This window comes from Hyla sarda, chromosome 8 (assembly GCF_029499605.1).
Source record: "Hyla sarda isolate aHylSar1 chromosome 8, aHylSar1.hap1, whole genome shotgun sequence".
Classification (NCBI taxonomy): Eukaryota; Metazoa; Chordata; class Amphibia; order Anura; family Hylidae; genus Hyla; species Hyla sarda.
Genome location: NC_079196.1, coordinates 159429854 through 159454197, shown reverse-complemented (window position 1 = coordinate 159454197; position 24344 = coordinate 159429854). Strand labels below are relative to the sequence as shown.

At 44.8% G+C, this 24344-nt stretch overlaps 1 protein-coding gene across 4 annotated transcripts in view; it reads left to right on the top strand.

The window, feature by feature from the left end:
* The window catches only part of CEP20 (centrosomal protein 20), a 79720-nt gene extending 57949 nt beyond the window's left edge, over positions 1-21771 (top strand). For 2 of the 4 annotated variants that reach the window (XM_056536371.1, XM_056536368.1), the window contains exons 4-5: positions 2906-3033; positions 21573-21771. In XM_056536371.1, coding sequence (XP_056392346.1) covers positions 2906-3033; positions 21573-21646 — 202 coding nt within the window. In that variant the 3' untranslated portion in view covers positions 21647-21771. Of the gene's footprint in view, positions 1-2905; positions 3066-21572 lie in introns of those variants that run through there. The other 2 variants (XM_056536369.1, XM_056536370.1) reach the window with 2 other exon arrangements.
* The last annotated feature ends 2573 nt before the right edge of the window (positions 21772-24344 follow it).

Genomic DNA, 24344 nt, shown 5'->3' with positions numbered 1-24344 from the left:
CACCCCCTCCCTCAGTATGCTGTCTGCTCACATCTCCCCTAGAATTAGCAAAGCTACAACTCCCAGCTTGTCCTCACTGAGAGTAGCGGGAAACACATGCTGACTGTTCTCCTCCAGCTGTGAGCCCTGCGCTCACAGCTGTCAATCAAGGAAGTGTGTCCATGACATAGGTGATGACGCATGGACACAGCAGGACTAGTATGTGTCCAAGCAGGCAGGGGGGGCAGTTGTTTGACTGGCTTTTTCAGTATGAAATACTGGAAATTTTCTAATGAAAGCAATTGCAAAACCTATTTGGTTTTGCATGCTTTACAACATATCAAAAGTTTTTGTATCTCACAGTGCCCATTTAAGTGTCAGGGCGTACCTGTATTCCCTTGGTCCCTAAGTTGTTAACAAGATATTGGGAGGTGACTTATAAAGTGACTGAAAAGTCTTCCATATCATGTGTATTGCCAAAATCAGTGTATTGCAACTCAAAATCAGCAGAAATGTATAAACCAAAAGGCGCAAAAAAGACGCAAATAAATCCTGCTTGTGCCTTTTCTAAACACAAAAAAGAGGGTAAAGACACTGATAAATGTGGGCCTATGTATTTCTGTCCAAAATCAGTTGTGTGAGCGGTAGGGATGTCCCGATACCGATACTAGTATCGGTATCGGGGCCGATACTAGCCATTTACATGGTATCGGGGACTCGTTTAATGTCCCCGATACCACGTCCGATACCTGGTGCTGCTCTGCTGCCCCATTCTCCAGTCCTCCCGTCCGCTTCATAGCGTTCCATGGAGGAGCATGTGACACACACGTCACTCCGCCTCCTCCCCTGCGCCCAGCGTAACGCTACGGAGGAAGCGAAGTGACGTATATGTCACATGCTCCTCCATAGGACGCCATGATGCGGACCGGGAGGACGGAAGAACGGAACAGTGGAGTGGTAGCACCCCACGAAGGACAGCCGCAGGTGACCTGTGTGCTGCTACTAATGTCTACAGGGGGGCTTGCTGCCTAAAGGGGGGCCCTGCTGCTGCTGTCTAAAGGGGGGCCCTGCTGCTGCTGTCTAAAGGGGGGCCCTGCTGCTGCTGTCTAAAGGGGGGCCCTGCTGCTGCTGTCTAAAGGGGACCTCTGCTGCTGCTGTCTAAAGGGGGACCCTCTGCTGTCTAAAGGGGGGCCCTGCATCTGCTGTCTAAACGGGGGGGGGGGGCGCCCACTGTCTATGGGGGGGGGGGGGGCTGCTGTCTACAGGGGGGCCTGCAGTCTATAGTAGGGCTGCTGTCTACTAGGGGGCTGCTACTAATGTCTACAAGGGGATACTACCTACTATTAAAGACAATCTTCCAGCAGAGTCACCTGCACTAACTTGAATTTATATGTAGATAGTGCAGGTGACCCGGTTTCTACCGCTGCTCACCATGTGGTCATTGGTCTCGACGCCAATGCAAATTCCCTGTTCTGCCCAATGGAGAAGAGAGAAATCCTGGCTTATACTACAGCAGCCGCCTCCACTGTACACAACAAGGACCCACATATCATACGGTAAACAGCGCCAGAAACCGGGTCACCCTGCTGTCAGATTCCTTTTAAAATAAAAGTACCCGTACTTGGTATCGGCGAGTACTAGAATTAAAGTATCGGTACTCCTACTCGGTCTTAAAAAAAAAAAAAAAATGGTATCGGGACATCCCTAGTGAGCGGAGTAGTGGCAGAAATTCAGGATAGAATTTACTAAAACTCTTTTGTCTCTCTGGGTCTCTGTCAGCATTCTCGTCCCTTGCTGGTATTGTCTGGCCTGGTATACAAATCATCCAAAAGGGGCAGTACTGTTTTTTTACTTATTTTTTTCCTGGCCAGGACCTGAATTCCACGCTTAATTTCTGCAACAGAATTGAAAAAATCCACACATCTCTAAAAGAGGAGACAGGTTAAATTTAGAGCAGAGCAGCTGACATTCAGCAGTGTGGACAGGCCCTCAGGGAACTTGGGTGTCACACAATTTTTTTTTCTTTGTAGGGAAACATTGGGGGAGATTTATCAAAATCAGATTGCTTCTTTCATTTTGCAGAGCTGATTGGTTGCTATGGACAACTGGGCAACTTTTCCTCTGCACAGGCTAAATCTCCCCCCATTTTTTTTAAAGGGTTAGTCTACTGGACAACCTTTTATTGTCCCCTAAAAACAAGCAGATTGTGGCGTGTTTTGTAGCTGGAATGCACATTACAGGTGTTCACTTACTATTGTATATGTGTTAAAAGAATGTGTGGCTTCTATATACAAGGGGGTGCAAGAAATGCATCAACATGTTGGCGCACAATTCTGGTAAGCCAACCAATTTAGACTAGAGAGTTTTCAAATACGCTGGATTGATAAATCAGCCAGATAACCTTTGATAAATGTGGCATATTTAAGTACTGTCCTAACTAAAAATCAGTTTTGGTGAATCTGGGAGAGTGCATATTTAGAATACGGACCCATAACAGTCAATGTTAGAAAGCATATTGGTCATCATTAAAGGGGTTGTTCAGTGAAAATGATCTCCTTCCCTATCCACAGGATCTGATAGGATCTGATTGCAGGGGTCCCAGCGGTCAGACTCTCCACGAGTTCTGGAACAGGACCCCGGCTCTCAGAGAATGCTGGACTTGGGCACCTCCAGCACTCCCATACTAATGAATGGAGCATGTGCTGTCTGCAGCACTGAAAGCCATGGTCCCTTTCTGAACAATCCCCCTATAAGGGGTTAACTTACATTTTTGTGTTAATTTTAAACTGTAGGATAAGTTATGCCCATTTGGGATTAGTATGAACTATTTATTAAGGTTTCCTTTTTCAGGTGAATTTATTATAAATGCTATAATAACCTTCAGCATTGCACGTTGTCATATATTTATTTCTTCTTGTTTCTACAGACCAATCCTGTATGGGTTGCTGGCTCATTTCTTACATGGACACAAAGAGGTGCCATGTCCTTCTACGATGAAACACCACTTGGAGCGATCTACACAATGGCGCACTGAAAACGCTGCAGTGAGAACTGGTAAAAGAAATGATGAACTTTCTTTATAGTGGGTATGAATATAGCAATAATAAAGCTGTTTTACATTTGGGTTAATGTGACCTGCTTGCCACATGCATCAGAAAAGCTCCCTGGGTTGTGTCAAACTGAACATAGGCCACTGTTCACTTGACCGAGGGCAAGAGTGTCCTTTTGCTGGTTTTTATTCTGCTGTATGAAATGGAACACAAGACTAAGCTTTGCCATGCAGAGGAATCCAATAAAAAAAAATATAAATTTTTTTAAATAGGAAATTATGAAAGTTGGAAACCTTGGACACACTACAATACCTAGTGTTTAAGAAGAAGAATAATAGGGCATTTTTCATACCTCCTTCTCCCTCCCTTCTGATATTGTGAATTATCCTGTTAATCTGACTCTTAAAATAATATTTATATTTTCTCAGTCGCTCTTCTTTGGGGGACGCAGAGACCATTGGTATATGCTCTTGCCACTAGGAGGCGCTGCTGACAAAGACAAAAAGTCGGCTCCTCCCCGGGAGGATATACCCTCCCAGACCCTCCCCAGACCTGTTCTTTTTGTTCCATTATTTTCTAGTAAGGGTTGTTTAATTAGGCTTTTTTATTTCCCTTTTGTTTCCCTTTTTCACGTGGGGGTTCAGGAGCATGGCGCTGCCTGGTCCCCCATGTGCGACAAAGGGGCACAGAACATAATAGTATGGGCCGTCAACCCCTTATCGCCAACGGCCAGCACCTGAAGGTTGTACCCTAGGTCCGGGTCCCCAACTTGCCCCTGCTCGCCCCACTATATTAGCCTGGTATGATAAGCTGGCTGAAGCTGTCTGGGTGAGTATATGAAGACCGGGGGTGAGTATATTCCTCCCCAGCCAGCAGGCCAGTGGACTCAGTTACGGCAGACGTTCCTGTCTCAGGGCAGTCGCCGGCTTTTTCCCGCGGCTCCCTGTACTTTCTGCGGCTACTAGTTTTATCTTCTTCAGCTGGTCTGATCTCCTCCGGTGCTTGCTGGCCAGCGGGACCCATAATGGCAGCAGGTAGCTCTGCCCTCCTCCCCGTGCTCGGCGCAGGAACCTGTAGGTTAGCTGATGGAGGACTCGCTCCCCATCTGTTGGCGCTATCTTGTGAGCACTGGACAGGGAAAGCTCAGCGCCTTTTCTGCACCTCTCATGAACCGGCTTAGCTCCGCCCCTCCTCCCCGCAGCGAGCCCTCCAGGCTTAGGGCACTGCAGGTGTCATTAACATTACATGGGATGTCAGAGGCTATCTCCCTCCTCTGACTCCCTGATTCAGGGCCATGGCCTCCTCCGGCTCAGTGGAAGCCTGTCTAGCCGCGCACCGCTGCGCCACCAGGCGTTTCTACAGTGCACTGCTCCTGCTTATTTCATGGCTCCCTGCGCTCACTGTCGCTGCAGGCGGTACACAGCTGCTGGCTTAGCGCAGCTGTGCAGCGAGTCGTTGGAGCACCCGTTTAAGTGTTTGTTTAGGCACCGACACAAAGAATGCTGGGGGTGCTTATCGCAGCCTGCGGATGCTTCCGCAGCTGCGAACGCTCCTTCCCCTCCGCCCAAGCAGCGATGAGCATCGCTTTACTGGCCCATGACCGCACCATTTGCCACCCTTTTTTTCCGCAGGTTCCAAGGTTGTGGCCGAATAGGGTGTTTCCTCCCCAAGCTGTAGGTTGCTGCGTGTGCTTCTCACTTGCATTCGTAGTCATGTTTTTGTATCTTCCCAGCTCCAATGTCCAGGATTCAGTTCCCTCTGTGGACAAAAATGGCTCCTCCATACCTCGCTGTGTTTTCGGAGGGTTCTTTGGGGCTACGCCCACCCAGTACTTTGATCAGTGACCGTAGGCCTTCATTTCCTTGCTCCTACGGTACGTGGCGCTCTTGGGAAATTCCCTTCCACAGAGGATACAGGGATCAGGAAGCTGATGAGTGCCTGAGTTTCATCTCCACCTCCCCTTGTTTTCCCCTCTTCTAGGGGGACATTTTCTTCTGCCAGGATGGAGCTATCTCCCACTTCCCCCTACATGGGTGGGGTACCTGGCTGGGCCTTTTGTTTTTTTGCTGGGAGCGATCAAAAGTGCTTTTTGCCGCCTCTGCTTGTGTGCGCTTACTGCTCACTATTGCAGCCTGGCTCTCCTCCTGTTTCTTGGTTGTCAACTGCTGCTCATACCGCTAGGGCGCTCTCCTCTGTAGGAGGGGTTTATGCATTAGTGTATTGCTCAGCGACAGGCAGTCTGCCATTGCAGTCTGTTTCTTCCTTGGCGCAATCTCCCGAGAAGGGTGTGCTCATCCTTCCCCGTGTCACTGGCACTACACTGCCACTCTTTTGGAGTAATCTTCTTGTGCCCAGATCCTGGGAGTCCCAGCTGGGTTCCTTTTTGCTTTCCCTCTGTTCCTGTCCTGACGGGACGTTGCTCGGAGTACTCTGGTCCGCTCGGACCGCTGGTTCCATAACCAATTGATCTCCTTGTTTTGGGCTCTCCTAGACTCCTGTGGCAAACCTTATTTTCTGGGTCGGTCCTCCTGGTTCTTCAGGCCTTCATGATGGTTGCGGTCTCAGGCACGTGTAGTGCCCCTGCACAGGCTTCTCTGTAATTCCATTGTGGGGTGGGCTTTCTGCACCGCTCTTCTTCTTTTCCCGACATGACAGTATGTCTCCCGGGGCGTTTCACGTTTTTTTTAGGTTTGCTCCCCCTACAGGTGGGGTACTTCCCGTTGACTCGAAAGTCTCCAGTTCCATGTTGACCATTCCAGGTTTCTAGGTTACTCCTTACTTTCCTTTTCCTCCATCGAGGGTCCACATACTCCGGGGTTGGAGGGCAAGCCGGTCTTCCGGGTTGTTCCAGTCAGGCCAAGGTTCCTTGTTCAGCCTGTGTGTCGTCGTCTCAGAGTCCGCTCTTCTCCCCGAGTGCTCACTCTGTGCCCCTGGGACTGTGGTTATTGGCACCTGCAGCTTTTTGGTTCAGATCTTCTGCACTTTGCCTCTCCGGAGACGGTTCCTGTCTCTCTTTTCCAGAAGTTTCTGGTCTTCACCTTGACTGGCTCGCCTTCGCTCTCCCTGGTGTTTTCTCGCCATGTTTTCTGGTTTTGGCTGGTTCACTGTATGGGGTTCTCTTGTCGTTCCCTTTTCCTTTTGTTCCAACCAGGCTGGTTCCCTCTGTCTGGTTCTGTGCTTCTCGTAGTTGGTTTCCTACTTCCTTCCAGGTTGGTTCTGCCCATCGGGTCTCCACATGGCCCCTTCTTGTCTCTCTCTGTAGCCTGTTGGTTTAGAGTCTCTTCTAAGGACAGTCCCTTCCTTGGCATCATAGTCCCATCTCCATGGACAGTGGGAACTGCCGGACGCTCAGTTCCAGGCCTCGGTTACCTCTGCCCAGGGTCTCGTCTGTGTGTCTTACGGCTGAATGGGGTTCAGTCTCCAGACTGACTCTCTTCCTCAGGCGTTGTTCTTCCCACCCCAGGGACTGCTTTGGTACATCCCATGGTCTCTGTGTCCCCCAATGAAGAGCGACCAAGTAAAGGAGATTTTTTTTTGTACTCACCGTTAAATTTCTTTCTCTTAGCCTTCATTGGGGGACACAACACCCACCCATTTCTTCATTCTTTTCCGGATAGCCTTTTCCGGTTCTTGTGTTTTTCTCTGCAATTCCTTTCTAGGGTCCCTCAGACTTGTCTCTTGGTTGGCTTCTACTATTGCTTTATGACAAAACAGATTACCTCACTTCCAGTGGGTGGGTATATCCTGCCAGGGAGGAGCCAACTTTTTTTTCCTAGTGTCAGCTCCTCCTAGTGGCAAGAGCATATACCCATGGTCTCTGTGTCCCCCAATGAAAGCTACAAGAAAGAGATTTAACAGTGAGTACAAATCTCCTTTTACTGAATGCATTTCTAGTTAGTGCATCTCATTTTTTATCTATATAAATATAAATATATATAGATATACAGGGCTGCCATCAGAAATTTTGCGGCCCCTTACACAGCTCAGGCCTGGGCCCCTTGGACACAACTCACAGTGCCACCAATTGCACATATCAAGTTGTGTGTGCTATGACCTACAACATGATGCCAGTAAAAGCATTAAAAATCGGGCCGCTACCGCCCGTGCACTCTTACCTCTCCCCCTTGTTCAACCCCCTGTGCTATATCATTTGCCCCCCCTTTGATTCACCCCCCCCCCCCGTGCCCCTTTATTTCAACCCTCTGATTTCCCCTCCCCCCTGCCACTTTATCTCTCCACCTTTGATCCCACCCTGCCACCTTACTGACCCTAAGCTGACCGGCAGGCTTGGCGTATTAGCGAGCTCCTCAGCGCTGCTCTGACTAGTGATGTGCTCCCACACCGCAGATTGATGTCACTCATCAGAGCTGGCAGCCACTGCTGCTCACTTTAACCCCTTAAGGACCCAGACAATTTTCACCTTAAGGACTGAGCCCTTTTTCGCAATTCTGACCACCATCGCTTTACGAATTAATAACTCGAAAACGCTTTTACCGAATATTCTGATTCTGAGAGTTTTTTTGTGACATATTCTACTTTATTTTGGTGGTAAATTTTCGGTGTTACTTGCATCCTTTTTTGGTGAAAAATCCGAAAATGTCATGAACTTTGAAGCTCTCTACTTGTAAGGAAAATGGATATTCCAAATAAATTTAATTTTTATTCACAAATAAATAGCTTTTTGAAAAAATTTGACGGCTTTAAAATAGAGCAGCAATTTTCAAAAATGTCAAAATCTGAGGGGACAGATGTTACAGAACTACAACTCCCAGCATGCCTGGGCAGTCTAGGCTACCGTTTGGACACCACTGTAACAGTGGTCTCCAAACTGTGACCCTCCAGATGTTGCAAAACTACAACTCCCAGACAGCCTTTGGCTGTCTGGGCATACTGGGAGTTGCAGTTTGGCCTTCTTAGTGGTTGCCACAGTAAAGATCACTTTACTTTACTTTCACTTTCATTTCCCCCCCAACCGTAGTTTCCCTGCCTGAGCCAGGACCCAGGCATCTTCTCCCCCAGGTACAGGCCTCCATCCTCTCCCCCAGGTACAGGCCTCCATCTTCTCCCCATGTTCCTGACAGCCCCGATCAGCCCGGAATAGCAGAAAATCGCATGTCTGAATTGACATGCGATTTTCTGCGATCGCCGACATGGGGGGGTCTCAGGACCCCCCTGGGTGATGTGGCGAGATGCCTGCTGAATGATTTCAGCAGGCATTCCGGTCCGGTCCCCAACCGGCTAGCGGCGGGGACCGGAATTCCCACAGGCGTATGCATACGCCCCACGTCCTTAAGGACTCGGGATGCAGGGCGTATGCATACGCCCAGCATCCTTAAGAGGTTAAATCAGTGAGCAGCGCCATCGGACGTAAAGAAGCAGGCAGGGGCATGGCTGAAAACTACACGGCCCTGATGCAGAAAATTGCCCTTGGCTTCCCTCACTCTTTCATGACACCCACAGATAAACCCATACTGTCCCCATAAAAAATATATGGGAGCAGTATAGGGAAGCTAATGCTATATTAGGCAGTGTATAGGGGCTTACTACATAATAGATCTTCACCAAAAAAACAAGGGTCCACGTACCGCTAAAAGGTCACACCAACAAAATTAAAAACATGTATATATCAGGAGAAAAACACAAATAAGCACAGAGGCCACTACACACATGAAATTGAGGGATAGTGGGGAGATTTATCAAATCATGTGCAAAAGGAAAGTGGAGCAGTTGTAGATCGCTTCTTAAATTTTTCAGAGGCCTTTAAAAAAAATAAAAGGAGCAATCTGGTTGCTATGGGCAACTGTTCCACTTTCCCTCTGCACAGGATTTGATCAATCTCCCCATTATCTATGAATTTCACCTAAGGCTAAGTCTCCACTTGTTTTTTTTTCTGCCAGTTTTTGGATATCTGCCACTGCAGTTTTTAAGCTAAAGTCAGAAGTGGATCCATAAGGGAGGAGAAGTGTAAGTCCTTCCTTTATATGTCCTATTCCTTTTGAATACATTTCTGGGTTTGGCTCAAATACTGCAGTGATACTGCAGCAATACTGCAGGGGGGGGGGGGAGGGGGGGTCCATCACGATTGTGACTGATGCGACCATGATATTTATACCACTTGTGTGAAGTATACAGGTGTGTGTGTATAAATTGCAGTGTGTGTGTGTGTGTGTGAACTATACTCCCTTAAGGACATCAGCACTTTTGTTTTTTCCTCCTCACCTTCTTGTAGCCATAATACTTTTAATTTTCAACCTTCAGACCCATATGAGGGCTTGCTTTTTGTGCCACCAATTGTACTCTGTAATAACATCACTCATGCCACAATGAAATATACAGTGAAACAAAAATCGCCATTTTGCTACTTTTGGGGGCTTCCGTTTCTACCCAGTGCACTTTTCAGTTAAAATTACATATTCTGTAGTTCCATATGATTACAACAATAACCAATTGTTATAGGCTTTGCTTTATTTTACTACTTTTTAAAAATAACTTTTTGTACAAAAATTTGTATACATGTACTTAAAATCATCCTCTTCTGACCCCTATAACTGTAGAATTTTTCCATATACTGCACTGTGTGAGGGCTCACCTTTTGCTCTTTAATCTGTAGTTTTTATTGGTACCATTTTTGTTTTGATCACTTTTTATTCATTGTTTATGGTATATGAAATTACTAATTAAATTAGCAATTGTGGACTTTGGTATTTTTATTTTTTTTTACAATTTCGCCAATGACCATGCAGGTTTATTAACGTTATATTGTAATAGTTTGGACATTTACGCAGAAGAGAAGAGGATGTGAGTTCAAGCGGTCTCAGGGTCCTAGGTCCAAAAGTGCAGATTCAAACAAAAGGACAACTGCAGCACACCGGAGTATCCAATAAATAGTGTAGCTTTAATCTAGCCAAAGACAGAAGACGTTTCTGTGGTCTCACACCACCATTTTCAAGTCACAAGTCACCAGGACTAATAAAAAAATATATATATATTAGGGTTGCACGAAATAGCAATCGAATCGCGTTTTTGCGATATAGCGATACGGCCCCCCGGGAAAACATGCGATTATCTGCTCGGGCTGGCTCCCGTGGCGGGGCCAGCCAGAGCAGGTAAAAACAGATGTAAGTACCCGTATTTATCGGCGTATGACGCGCACCCCTGCCTGCGTGTTATATGCCGATAAATCTTCTGGTCACTGATTTAAAGCGTCCGCAGTAACGTCTGCTTGTGAAGTATTAGCAGCCCGCGGCCACTTTAAATCAGTGACCAGAGACTGCTCCTCCCCGCTGTGCTTTTAATTTTCCTTACCTCCCTCATCATTCCCCCTTTCCCCCTGCTTTTTATAGTTTGTTTTTTATTTTCCTTGCCTGGCTGCGCTTTGGCAGGTCTTTCGGGCTGTGTGGTCATGAAGCAGATGAATGACGTCCTCTCCCGGCTCCTCTGCGCGGCATCAAGACCCGCTGCCTGACCTGACCTGGCCTGCCGAAGCGCAGCCAAGTAAGGAAAGTAAAAAATATATATAAAAAGCAGGGGAAAAGGGGGAAGTGATGAGGGAGGGGGAGGTAGGAAAAAATATAAAAAGCAGGGGTGAAGTGATGAGGGAGGGGGGAGGTATGTATATATGTGTGTGTGTATATATATATGTGTATATATATATATATATATATATATATATATATATATATATATATATATATAGCGGGGGGGAGTGATGAGGGAGGGAAAAAAAGGTGTGTGTGTGTGTATATATATGTATATATATATATATATATATGTATGTATATGTATATATATATATATATATATATGTATGTATATGTGTATATATATAGATATATATAGATATATATATATAGATATATATATATATATATAAAGCAGGGGGGGGAATGATGAGGGAGGGGGAAGTGATGAGGGTGGGAGGAGGTAGGGAAAATAAAAAAATATATATAAAAAGCAGCGAGGGGAAGTGTTGAGGGAGGGGGAAGTGATGAGGGAGGAGGGAGGTAGGAAAAAAAAAAAAAAAAGATAGATAGATATATATATATAAGCAGGGGAAAAGGGGGAATGATGAAGGTGGGAATGATGAGACATGGGAAGAATGGCATATGGGGGGAATGATGACACTGGGGGAAATGATGAGGGGGGATTATAAGACATGGGGGGGGGGGGAAGCGATGAGAGGGGTAAATGTGGCACAGGGACTAATAAAAGGGGATGAATGATTTGACACTGGAGGGGACGGGACCAAACAGAGGTGCAGAAGAAATCAAAGTTGAGGGGGATGATGTGGCATTAGTCCAAGTAATTTATATTACATTTATTTATTCTTTTTACTTAAATTTCCCTGTTAAAATGTGTGTGTGTGTGTGTGTGTTATACGCCAGTGTGTGTTATACACCGATAAATACAGTACTAAAAGTCAGTGTTTCCCAACCAGGGTGCCTCCAGTTGTTGCAAAACTACAATTCTCAGCATGCCCGGACCGGCAAAGGCTGTCCTGGCATGCTGGGAGTAGTAGTTTCACAACAGCTGGAGGCACCCTGATAGAAAAACACTGAGCTAAGTAAAAGGGCGCAGGGAAAAAAAACAAAAAAAACTTCTGCTCACCTACTCCCGATCCCTGCAGATGCCGTTCCCCTCCGTGCGGTCCGGAGTGTCCTCTCTTCACCATTCAACTTGTAGAACCTTTCCCTTCTCAGCCAATCACTGGTGGTGTCACGTGTCAAGCCAGTGATTAGGCCCGCAATCGCACATTTTCCCCATATCGTGCAGCCCTAATATATATACATTTTTTTTAAGTGATGGCATATTGCTAAGTTATTTCTGGTGGGGGTTAGAGCTCTAAATCTTCTCACATCCTGATTTAATACTACTGCCCTATCTAAGTTTCCTCTACAAAGTTATGTTCTTGGGCTCCTGGCTGTTCGAGGAGCTACAACCAGTCTCATTGACTTGAATAGCCGGGTGGCCAAAGCACTAAGGGAAAACCAGTACAAGAAAACTAGTGCTGCAGCCCCTTCTTTCTCAGGATCCATAAGCATTATAAAATCAAAATGTTTCCCAAATGTTCACTTCACTTTTAGATGTATAAGAATATGTTGACGGAATTGCATTTAAAGGGATCCTGTCAGCTCCTTTGTCGCCTGCAAACTGCGCCTAGTACCAGACAGGCCTTCCTTCCTCCCAGTCAGCTTTGATTGATAGGCTAAGTACAGGGGAGGCTTGGCATTTAGCTACTTGATTGGGAAGGTGGCACTGCCTGCGTGACTAAAAGTGGCCTAGTGTACCCCCCCCCCTCCCCCCCCATGACTAGTTAAAGGAAAACTCATATGTTTTCTCCTGCACTATCCACAGGTACCTTTGGATAGTGCGGGAGACGCTGAGTATTTTGAGACCTACCTTGCCCGGATGCGCTGCGCCGTTCGCCCGTTATAGCAGTTTTTCTGTATATTTAAATTAGCTGCTAACTTGCACGGGCGGGGTTACTGCCTTCATCTGGCACTGTGATGTAATCGCTGCCCAGCCCGCAGCATATAATGTCTTACACACTCCTTCTCATCCTGGCCGATACTGCGCATGTGCGGGATTTCCTACTATACCCGGAAGTAGTCTTTAGCGCTGCTTCATTATATTGCTAATAGATGCCAACAACCTTACTCCAGCACTGCTCCGGACTAATGAAGCAGCGCTGAAGACCGCTTCCGGGTATAGTAGGAAATCCTGCACATGCGCAGTATCGGCCAGGATGAGAAGGAGTGTGTAAGACATTATATGAATATTCATTAGCCGGGCGGTGCTGCGGGCCGGGCGGCGGTTACGTCACAGTGCCAGATAAAGGCAGTAACCCCGCCCGTACCAGTTAGCAGCTAATTTAAATATACAGAATGGCGCAGCGCATCCGGGCAAGGTAGGACTGAAAATGTTCAGCGTCTCCCGCACTATCCGTCGGTACCTGTGGATAGTGCGGGAGAAAACATATGACAGTTTTCCTTTAACAGAAATTAGCATAGTGTGAATGTCGTTCAAAGTTGTTGTTTTTTAACATTGCATGGAATACATCCACATAGTGTCAGAATGCTGTGCAGCAGACGTGTCCAGTACTGGGGGCTTTTTGTGGGCCTCAAGGGACCTGGCTCATTCATTGTCTCCATGTAGATGAATACATTTAGGATCTCACTTTTTTGCCTTGCTAAAATGGTTAATGATCTTGACAAATTCTTTTAGTTACCATTAGTGGGAGCTATGGATCCATAGCACACTACAATATGTTTACAGCATTAGTGAAGGTTTTTCCGCTTTCCTGATTTGTGTGTTTGCTTCAGGAATAGGATGTACAAAGTCTAAACATTTCTGCCGTCATGTTTAAACCCGTTAAGTCAATTTATATGACTCTGTTTAGGCTACATACCCGAGAGACGAGAAGGGTGGAATGCACTGCCCAGTTTGCTGTTTCTGTCCTTTTTATTATTTTTGCATTCATACTACTGTTGCTTCTTATCTGATAACAAATAATTTTATCTATATTAGAGCAGTGACATATTGGGCATATTTGCTTCATTTTTAAATTTGACTTTGTTTTTTAACTTCTAACGACAGACTTGTTTCAGACTGCTGGAAGTCTTAACTTTAATAATCATAAGCAAATGCCTTTTCACAGCAGACCTTATTACTGCACATATGACTTTTAATGGTGAGACAGGCTCTTGCGTAGCCTGACAGCTAGACTCCAGCCCCAACTACCAGGATCTAAGAAACATCTGACACTGGCGGATTAACCCCTCACATGTTAGTGTCAAATTGTGACATCATCATGTAAGAAGTTTCTGGGTATCTATACCCCATTTGCACTCCACTAAAGTGATCACTTCAATTAAGTTATTGATCTTGGAATGCGGAAATTATTTTTTTCCCCCTTTTTGAATCGGGTATCTTTAAATTTTGCACAACAGAAACCATTTTTCTTAAACTTTTGCAGATGATGTAGGGGGAGAGATGTCAGCCCCCTCTGACATTAGTCAGCCGTTCACACCAAATCTGTGGCTTCAACCTGATTTTCTCTGTATGGAGGGGTAAGGAACATAAAGTGGTGTACTTAACCGGCTTAATTCTGTGCTGCTGTCAGTTTTCTCAGCACCTGATCTCCGCCACAGTCCTTTTTACTAGTTCTGCTGACGTTCCACGTGGACAGGAAATGCCGGATCAGCGGCTTCTCTCTCTGCTGTCAGACCTCATCAGCTGCTGAGAAGGTATTTCCCCTCCACAGAGAATGTCAACAAAACTAGAAGAAGAGGACTGCATCGGAGACTGGGTGCTTGGGAAACATGCAGCAGCGAAGGAATTAGGACAGGCAAGTACATATTTTTGTTATATTCCCTGCAACACCGGCAACATATTAAAAAAAATGTAAACAAAACAGTCCCTTCATGGACAAGCCTTTTAAGTAGTTCATGTTTTATTTCTGTTGTGAAAGGGTTAGTTATCATAAATGTATTGAACTATTATGGGCTCAATTATTTAAATTAACAAGTGGATTATTTAAATAAACAAGGGGTTTTATTGAAATCCTTTTAAAATAGCAGCTTACAAGCATGCACATGAGACAATGGCTCAGCTTGACGCGTTTCATAGCATCCCACTTTATCAAAAGCATACTGCAAACTTTACATACAACATTAAAATAAACTCCAAATGACAAATAACAATCAGCTGAAGAAACAATTAAAACAATGGGTAACACGTATGCAATAGGTTCTTATGAGCATAGGGTCAATAATTAACCCTTAACATACAGAAATCAAGAAGAAAAAATATATGTATATAAATATACATGTAACATTCATGCAAGTGAAAAATATCTTTCTTTACTATTTTCTTCTCTGTACGTATTTTATATTTTATCTCCATATTCTAGCATGTTCTGAGAAAGAAGGTAATATTCAAGCCTGTGGATGGAAATAATTCTCTTGTATAATACAATACAAAAAAAACGCATATTTTTGAAAAACGCAAGCTTCAAAATGTGAACAAATCCCAATGTATTGGTCACAGTATAAAACTTCTGTTGCTAAGAAAACGCAACTGTGTGATGGAATAAAGACCTAAGAGATTTTCACAACAGGGTTTAGTAAGTAAGAATTAAATCATGGCATAGATTTAAACCCTGGTTACATGTATATTTACACACACATATTTTTTCTTCTTGATTTCTGTATGTTAAGGGTTAATTCTTGACGCTGTGCTCATGAGTACCTATTGCGTGTTACCCATTGTTTAAATTCTTTTTTTCTGCTGATTTTTATTTGTCATTTGGAGTTTATCTATTTTAATGTTGTGTGTAAAGTTTGAGGTATGCTTTTGATAAAGTGGGATACCACGAAACGCGTTAATCTGAACCATTGGCTCATATACATGCTTGTAAGCTGCTATTTTAAAGGATTTCAATAAAGCCTTGAAGTTTTAATCCACTTACCGATTGGTGCTGGACTTTTTTTGTATTTGTATCCTGCATCCCACTGCACTGTGGTGTCCATGCGCTGGGTCTTGTTCCGGAGACAGAGGGTGAGCTGATATATCTCTTTGTTGCTATAAAGTTAATAAGGTTTGAAAAAAGACAAACAAGTTTAACCTATAACCTTGCTGTGTTGATCCAGAGAAACACAGGGCCTCACCAGATAGACCGAGGGGAGGCCTGGGCCTCACCAGATAGACCGAGGGGAGGCCTGGGCCTCACCAGATAGACCGAGGGGAGGCCTGGGCCTCACCAGATAGACCGAGGGGAGGCCTGGGCCTCACCAGATAGACCGAGGGGAGGCCTGGGCCTCACCAGATAGACCGAGGGGAGGCCTGGGCCTCACCAGATAGACCGAGGGGAGGCCTGGGCCTCACCAGATAGACCGAGGGGAGGCCTGGGCCTCACCAGATAGACCGAGGGGAGGCCTGGGCCTCACCAGATAGACCGAGGGGAGGCCTGGGCCTCACCAGATAGACCGAGGGGAGGCCTGGGCCTCACCAGATAGACCGAGGGGAGGCCTGGGCCTTACCATCTGTGGTCAAAGTCCACAACTGGTGCCAGAAAGTTAAACAGATTTGTAAATTACTTCTATTAAAAAATCTTAATCCTTCCAGTACTTACCAGCTGCTGTTTAATAAAGAGGAAGTTCTTTTCTTTTTGAATTTATTTTCTGTCTGTCCACGGTTCTCTCTGCTGTCACCTCTGTTCATGTCAGGAACTGTCCAGAGCAGGAGAGGTTTGCTATGGGGAATTGTTCCTGCTTTGTTTTTTTTGTATATGTATACATTAATACATTTTATTGTACTGAAATTATGGTTGTGTGATCAGATGTAGGTTATATTGTTTTAATAGGACGCTGGTTGCACATAATACTGCGGCATTGCTGGGGGTAGTGTAGGATGTTGATTAGCCAGGGACGCTGCAGTCTATAGTCACTTTTGTGAAAACTGCCTGAACAGGTAAGCACCACTAACCACCAGCAGGTGCCTCACAGTTTAAGAAGCGCTGCTCATGGTTACAGGCCCAGGCGTATAATGATTACTAAAAATCTCTGTACTAGAGCCCTGCATCAAGATTGGGATCCCGTGGGGCCCAATTAAAAAAAAAACCTGCAGACATTAATGAGGTTCTTGCAGGTGGCCACAGAACATGTCTGAAATGGCACAGGCGGCTGTTAGAAATGACACAGAGGGCTGATTAAAACTGCACAAGGGTTACTGTTTTTAAAAGATGTGCCAAAATGTTTGGGGGAGCGGAACACACACCTTGCTGGAGCGGTCAGTAAATTATGTTCACTCAGGAGAATGCCTACACTAAGACTGCTCAATAATGCGGACACCGGAATTTGAATTTCGGTGCCAGATATTTCCAAAGCGGAAATTTAGCTATGTGAACAGCGCAGCAGAAGCCCATTCAAATCAATGGAAATCTGCTGCTGCAGAATCTCTTAGCAAAATTCCATTTTGGAATGCACGGAAATTCCATTGTGTGAACATGGCCTAATGGTCTGAAACCGAGCTTCAGCTGGCAGAAGTAGGATTATGAAAATGGTCCCCTGCAGGGCTCTACTCTGTATAATCCATCAACACATCAGTAAAATATCTAAATGTAATGTGTCTGAGTTTACATAGTTATTTTCTTGCTCAGCTGCAATTGACATTTCCATCCTGGATACATAGGACAGTTTTATTGCTTAAGTTTACTTAGGTCTAAATTTGGTTTGCAAAGAACCAATTATAATCAGCTTGACCTCTCAGCGTTCACCACCCAGACTTAATACTGCGTGTTCAGCGTAAATGGAACAAATTGCAGAATTGTTTAGAAAAATGTCAAAAAAAGCTATTAAGCTTTTAATCTCTAACCTCATATGTTTATATGTTTTGGAGAGTTTGTGAAGCTTGGAAAGGGCATTCTGCTGTAAAATTGTTCTGTCTTAAAGGGGTAAGCTAAACTTAAAGGGGTACAATAAACATATAGAAGGGGATTTATCAAAACCTGTGCAGAGGAAAAGTTGCCCATACCAACCAATCAGATTGCTTCTTTTACTTTTCATAGGCCATTTAAAAAAAATGTAAGAAGCGATCTGATTGGTTGCGATGGTTAACTGGTCATCTTTTCCTCTGGATAGGTTTTGATAAATCTCCCCCATATTCCCTATCCACAGGAGAGAGCAGTGTTTCCCAAACAGGTAGCCTCCAGTTGTTGCAGAATTACAACTCCCAGCGTTTCGGACATTCAAAGGCTCTCTCTTCTGGGTGCTGCTTTTCCCCTCTGAGCGCTTCACAACGTTTGGCCCCCACCTTCCAAGACTGGCTTCTCGTGCTGAACAGTAACTGCCTGCTCAGCCAATCACCAGTTGAGATGGGGCCCACTAACAAGGAATAGTGAAACATGAGATACTTAAAATGTATAATGACTAGAAATAGTGCTACTACTCAAGGGCGTACCTAGAGCATTTGGCACCCGGGGCGGACCCTTTGTTTGGCTCCCCCCCCCACACCCGCACCCCCCTTAATTACACCCCCCTCCCTTCCCCCCTCCCCCCCCCCTTTGATTACACCCCCTCCCAGGAGCAGATTGACATCACTCGGGGCCCAAGGACCAAAGAAAAGCAAGGGCCCCTACTAGGCTCTGCAGCTCGTCAATCTTCTGCCATGCCCCTATTCCACCTAAATCCCACACACAATAAACTAAAATTTATATATATAAGAAACACTTTAACATAGGTAAATTTCCATGACTTATAATACTGGTATACAAGGAGTAAATATATACCACCACACAATAACTGGATAATACTGCCATACTGTACTGAATAAAACCACTATACACAGACCAGTATACTATAAAGGATCTGTATAAGTGATTATATACAGGACCATATGGCGGTAGATATCAGCTGTACACAGGATGTATATACCATATAAGTGATTACAGTTACATTTTGGGACTCACAATTAAATCTTTTCTGATCAGCGGCGTCCTATTTCCTTTTCTTCTCTGTCCGGATAAGACCGCCATGTGGATCTCTTAACATCTGCAGGAAAAACATGTCAGACTCTTAATTTTTCCAGTGCCCTCCCCTCCTCTACACAATCTTCCCATCTATAGGCCCTCAAACTGTAATAATGCCCTCCTTGGTATCCTGCACAGTAAACGGGCAGGTAGGTAGGTAGCCAGGTAAATAGGTAACTAGGTAGGTCGATCAGGAAGCCAGATATGTAGGTAGGTGACAAGTTAGATAGGTAGGGGGCTAGCTAGGTAGTTAGGCAGCCATGTATGAAGGCCAGGTATGTACATAGTTAGGTAGCTGGGTATGTAGGTAAGTAGTTAGGCATCCAGGTATAACGTTAGGTAGCCCCCCTTCCCTGTAGGTATAGGCAGCAGAGTTAAACCCCCCTTCCCAATAGGTATAGGAACAGAGTTAACCCCCCTTTCTCCTTAGGTATAGGCAGCAGAGTCCCCTTTCCCCGTAGGTATAGGCAGAGTTAAAACCCCCCTCCCCCGGTTTCCCATAGGTATAGGCAGAGTTAAACCCCTTTTTTCCCATAGGTATAGGCAGATCCCCCCCCCCTCTTCCCCATTGGTATAGGCAGAGTTACCTTCCCCTCGCCTCTTTTCCATAGGTATAAGCAGGTACACCCCCCTTCTTTCCCATAGGTATATGCAGTTACACCCCCCCCCTCATTCCCATAGGTATATGCAGTTACACCCCCCCTCTTTCCCATAGGTATATGCAGTTACACCCCCCCTCATTCCCATAGGTATATGCAGTTACACCCCCCCCTCATTCCCATAGGTATATGCAGTTATACCCCCCCTCTTTCCCATAGGTATATGCAGTTATACCCCCCCTCTTTCCCATAGGTATATGCAGTTACACCCCCCCTCATTCCCATAGGTATATGCAGTTACACCCCCCCTCTTTCCCATAGGTATATGCAGTTACACCCCCCCTCATTCCCATAGGTATATGCAGTTACACCCCCCCCCTCTTTCCCATAGGTACATGCAGTTATATCCCCCCCCCTCTTTCCCATAGGTATAAGCAGAGCTACACCCCCCCTCTTTCCCATAGGTATATGCAGTTACACCCCCCCCCTCTTTCCCATAGGTATATGCAGTTACACCCCCCCCTCTTTCCCATAGGTATATGCAGTTACATCCCCCCCCTTTCCCATAGGTATATGCAGTTACATCCCCCCCCTTTCCCATAGGTATATGCAGGTACATCCCCCCCCCCCTTTCCCATAGGTATATGCAGGTACATCCCCCCCCCCTTTTCCATAGGTATATGCAGGTACACCCCCCCCCTTTTCCATAGGTATATGCAGTTACACCCCCCCTATTCCATAGGTATATGCAGTTACACCCCCCCCCTTTCCCATAGGTGTATATGCAGTTACACCCCCCTCTTTCCCACATGTATATGCAGCTACACCCCCCCCCTCTTCCCCATAGGTATATGTAGAGTAACCCCTCCCCTTCCCCATAGGTATATGTAGAGTTCCCCTTCCCCATAGGTATATGTAGAGTAACCCCCCCCCTCCCCTTCCCCATAGGTATATGTAGAGTAACCCCTCCCCTTCCCTTCCCCATAGGTATATGTAGAGTATCACCCCCCCCCCCTCCCTTCCCCATAGGTATATGTAGAGTAACCCCCCTCCCCTTCCCCATAGGTATATGCAGAGTTGAGAAAAAAAATAAAAAAAGGATGCTCACCTGATATCCCACGCAGCGATCTCCTCAGCTGCAGGGCCCGCATCTTCTCCCCTCCACAGTACAGGCGCCCATGAGTGACGTCACCGGCGTCTGTACTGCGTGCTGCGTGGGGGGCGGAGGTCACGTCTCCTCTGTGTAGCTGCAGATGCGGTTCACACAGAGGGGACACCTTCTCCTGTATGTGCGTGTATTGCGCATACAGGAGAAGGCACCGCTGTCTGCTGGGGATCTGGGACGAGTGTTCTGGATCCTCAGTAGTGGTGGCGGCGGCGGGTCAGTCCGCCCCTGGCACCCCCCTTGTGAGCGGCACCCGGGGCAGGCCGCCCCCCTTAGTACGCCACTGCTACTACTTATCTACATATAACAGCTTCTCCTGAAATGACAGGTAAGATTTAAAGGGAATATCTAGGGAGAAAAGGGATTACCTCTCTATCGCCGTCATTATAATGCGATAAGGAAACAATATTGTGTGGCAAGCGATGATCACAATAATACCTAGCCCAATCTGGAAGCTATGCTTCCGAGACAAGACCAAACAGGAGTGGTGGAACACCAAAAAGTAAGAAAAGGTAATACCTTTACTGCTCTCTAGATAACCTCTTTAATTTCCCCTGTGGTGGTGCTTCTGGGCATTATAAAGGGGTACACCACTGCCCAGCATTCGGAAGTAAATGCTCCGAATGCTGTTTTCATGCTGTAGGAGTCAGCCATGCCCTCTTGTGACATCACGGTCATGCCCCCTCAATGCAAGTCAATGGGAGGGGGCGTAAAGAGGCAGTGTTGTACCCCTTTAATACTCACCACCTGTTTTTCCCCACAGATGACACCTGAGGGAGAAAGATGCGGCCTCTTCACTGTTTTTCCCTGCATAGGGTTGAAGCCCCATCATTTATATTGTGTTGATTTATCTGAGAAATATATCATCACTTTATAAGATGGGAATAATTATAGCACTTATATCCCAACAAGGGACATTTAGCATTACAATTAGCCAGAGATAGTAATACATACTGTGCACAGTTCCACCCATTTTGTTGTCCAGTTTATGAAAATACTTGGTGCTATTGGTGAATATTCTGCACAGTGTTATTGGCCGCAGCTGAAGTATTTTCACAGACAAAAGTTAGTAGTGGTTCAACAGGCAAAGTGCTGGATGAGAGAGTCAAGTGCTTGTAATGGGGCCAAGCAAGTGATGGGAAGTTGTATGGGGTATAACATTATCAACTGTGAACGGATCAGTTAAAATATATTATAAATTAGGTTTTGTGAATTGTTATTTTAACATTCTGTCATATGTTCTTGTTTTTCAGGTACTCATTTAGAACCCACAGAAGGTATGCAGCCAAGCTCTACAGATTCATATGTATTCCAGGGACATAGATAGTGAGCTGTTATTTATGGAGTGTTATTTGATTAATAAGGAAAATACAGACTTTTACATATTTTAATAATTTAATTTTTTAAAGCCAAGCAAAAAAAAAAAGTATTTGTTGCAATAAAAATTTTCAACACCTATATTGTATTGAGTGCATTGATTTTTTAATTGTGATATATTTTAATAATTTGGGTTATTACAGATGTGGCGATAACAAATAAGTGTAGGTGTTGTTTTTTTTTTTTATAGTCACTATTATGTAAAAATGTTAAGTTTATGTATTTCATCATTGGCTTGTTTTACAAATGTGTTTCTGGCACCAGCTGATTAAAAAAAAAATATTTTTCCACTTGAGTACCACTTTAAAGGGGTATTTCAAGTTTTTAAGTTATGTTACAGTGTAGTACACTTCTGTTTATCTTTTGTGTGCTGTTATTTCATGCACACGGCCCAAACCCGGAAGTGTTGTGGTGGTGCAAGTCGCATGGTATTTGGGGAAGCAGGTCTACGTTGCAGTGAGTGGGTGGATGGCACAATGGGAGGAATTTACAATATGTCACAGGTCACATGCTCTCTAGAGGAGAACAACTGCACTGCAGTGGGTTGACAGAAAGCACAGTGGGAGGGATTACCACAATGTGCCTGCAAATGTAAGGGGAGCCCCAGAAGTGACATAACTGTCTCTGGAGCCATAGAGAGGCTGGAGGTGACGCCACCACGTACATACGTAAGTGTGAGGGAAAGAAGGGTGGGGTATGTAACTTCTGTGTTTTTCCTGCCTAGTCAAGAGAAGGCAATCTAAGGGTGCTGTAGTGGAGATTACAAGAGAATTTAATTGCACAGCAGTGAGGAGTAGGTGCTGTGGTGTTCTGTATTTAACCAGACAAGTTAGGAAAAAGTTTATTTGTACTACTGGCAACAAACCCAGCTGAGTTCTCACCCCCCCCCCCCCCCTCTGAAATGGTAAGAGAAATAGCTGTGCACTGTGGAAGGGAATCTAAGGCTGGGTTTCCACATGGCAGTTTTTTGGAAAACTACCACTGCAGTTTTTTAAGCCAAAGCCAGATGTGAATCCAAAAGGAAGCAGAAGTATAAGTCCTTCTTTTGTTTTTGCTTTCCCTTTAAATACACTTATGCCTTTGGCTCAAAAACTGCACTGTCAGCCTTAGGCTAAGCATTTTCCTATGTTTGGCATTTTTTTTCTTGGGTTTTTTGCCTTTGGAAATTGCTTTTTTGGCGCCTTTTTTTGAAGTTTTTCAAAATTTGTTGGGTACCCAAAAAAAAGTATGCAGTAGTGATGAAAATAAATGTATAAATGTATTTAATGAAATTTACATTTTTTATAACAATTTTTTTTAACGGGGATCAATTTATGGGGGCAGGCAGAGCACAAAAAATGTAGCCGACAATAATAAAAATGTATTGTGTGTGTTTTTTCACTTTTTTTTTTTTTTTTTTGCTTTTATTTTTTACATTTTTAGGTTGTACTACTACTTCCAGCATGGAACACACTGTTCCATGATGGGAATAGTAGTTCCTGTACTAATAGATCGCCCCGGGTGTCACTCCTGACACCTGATGCGATTGTCCATAATATTGCAGAGATGCGGAGCGGCTCTATACAGCGCTCTCATCTCTGCACTATACTCTGGCCGGCCAGTGATGTGAATAGAAATTCACCTCACTCATTCACATTTTCCGACCAGAGTGGTGATTGACCGGATGGTGGCAGCCAATCACCTCACTCAGCAGGAGATATGAATGAGTGATGTGAATTACTATTCAAATCACTGGCCGGCCAGAGTATAGTGCAGAGATGGGGAGGGCAGTAGAAAGCCGCCGCCCATCTCGGGGATGAAGAATGATCGCAGCGGGTGTCAGGAGTGACACCAATGTGATCTGTCCTTAACTGCAGGTACTAATGCTCCCAACATGGAGAACATTCTGCTCCATGCTGGGAGCTGTAGTACCTGCATTAATAGACATATTGCAACGAGTGTCACTTCTGACACCTGTTTCGATCTTTCTGTTATGCAGGTACTACAGAGAGTTGTGATTGGCTGGAACCATCCGGCCAATCACAGCTCTCTGCAGGAAATATGAATAGGTGTGTATATACGGCAGTGCAGGCGACCATAGAAGAGCGGCCTCATCTATACATTATACTGGAGGATCGCAACGGGTGTCAGAAGTGACACCTGGGGTGATCTGTCAATTAGTACAGGTACTACTACTCCCATCATGGAACAGGCTGTTCCATGCTGGGAGTAGTAGTACAATCTAAAATATTTAAAAAATAAAGAAAAAAAGTAAACACACACACTTAATTCAACATATTATTAAAATACATTACTAATAAAAAGTTTAGCAAAATTAATTATAACAAATATATTATTTTTACATTTAAATGGCCCCTTTCTAAATATTTATTGTCTGCTACATTTTTAGTTCCCTGCCCGCCCACATACGGTAAATTGATTCCTGTTTAAAAAATGTTGTTATAAAAAAGATAAATTTCGTTAAATAAAATTTTTTGCATCACTACTGTATCTTTTTTTTATTTTATTTGGTACCCTATGAAATTTTATTTAAAAAAAAAGGTATCTCCATCACTTTTTTTTGGATCGCTAAAGTCCAAAAAAGAATAAAAAAACCCTTGCAAAAACGCCAAAGTTAAAACCCACATGTCGTTTTACTCCCATAGACT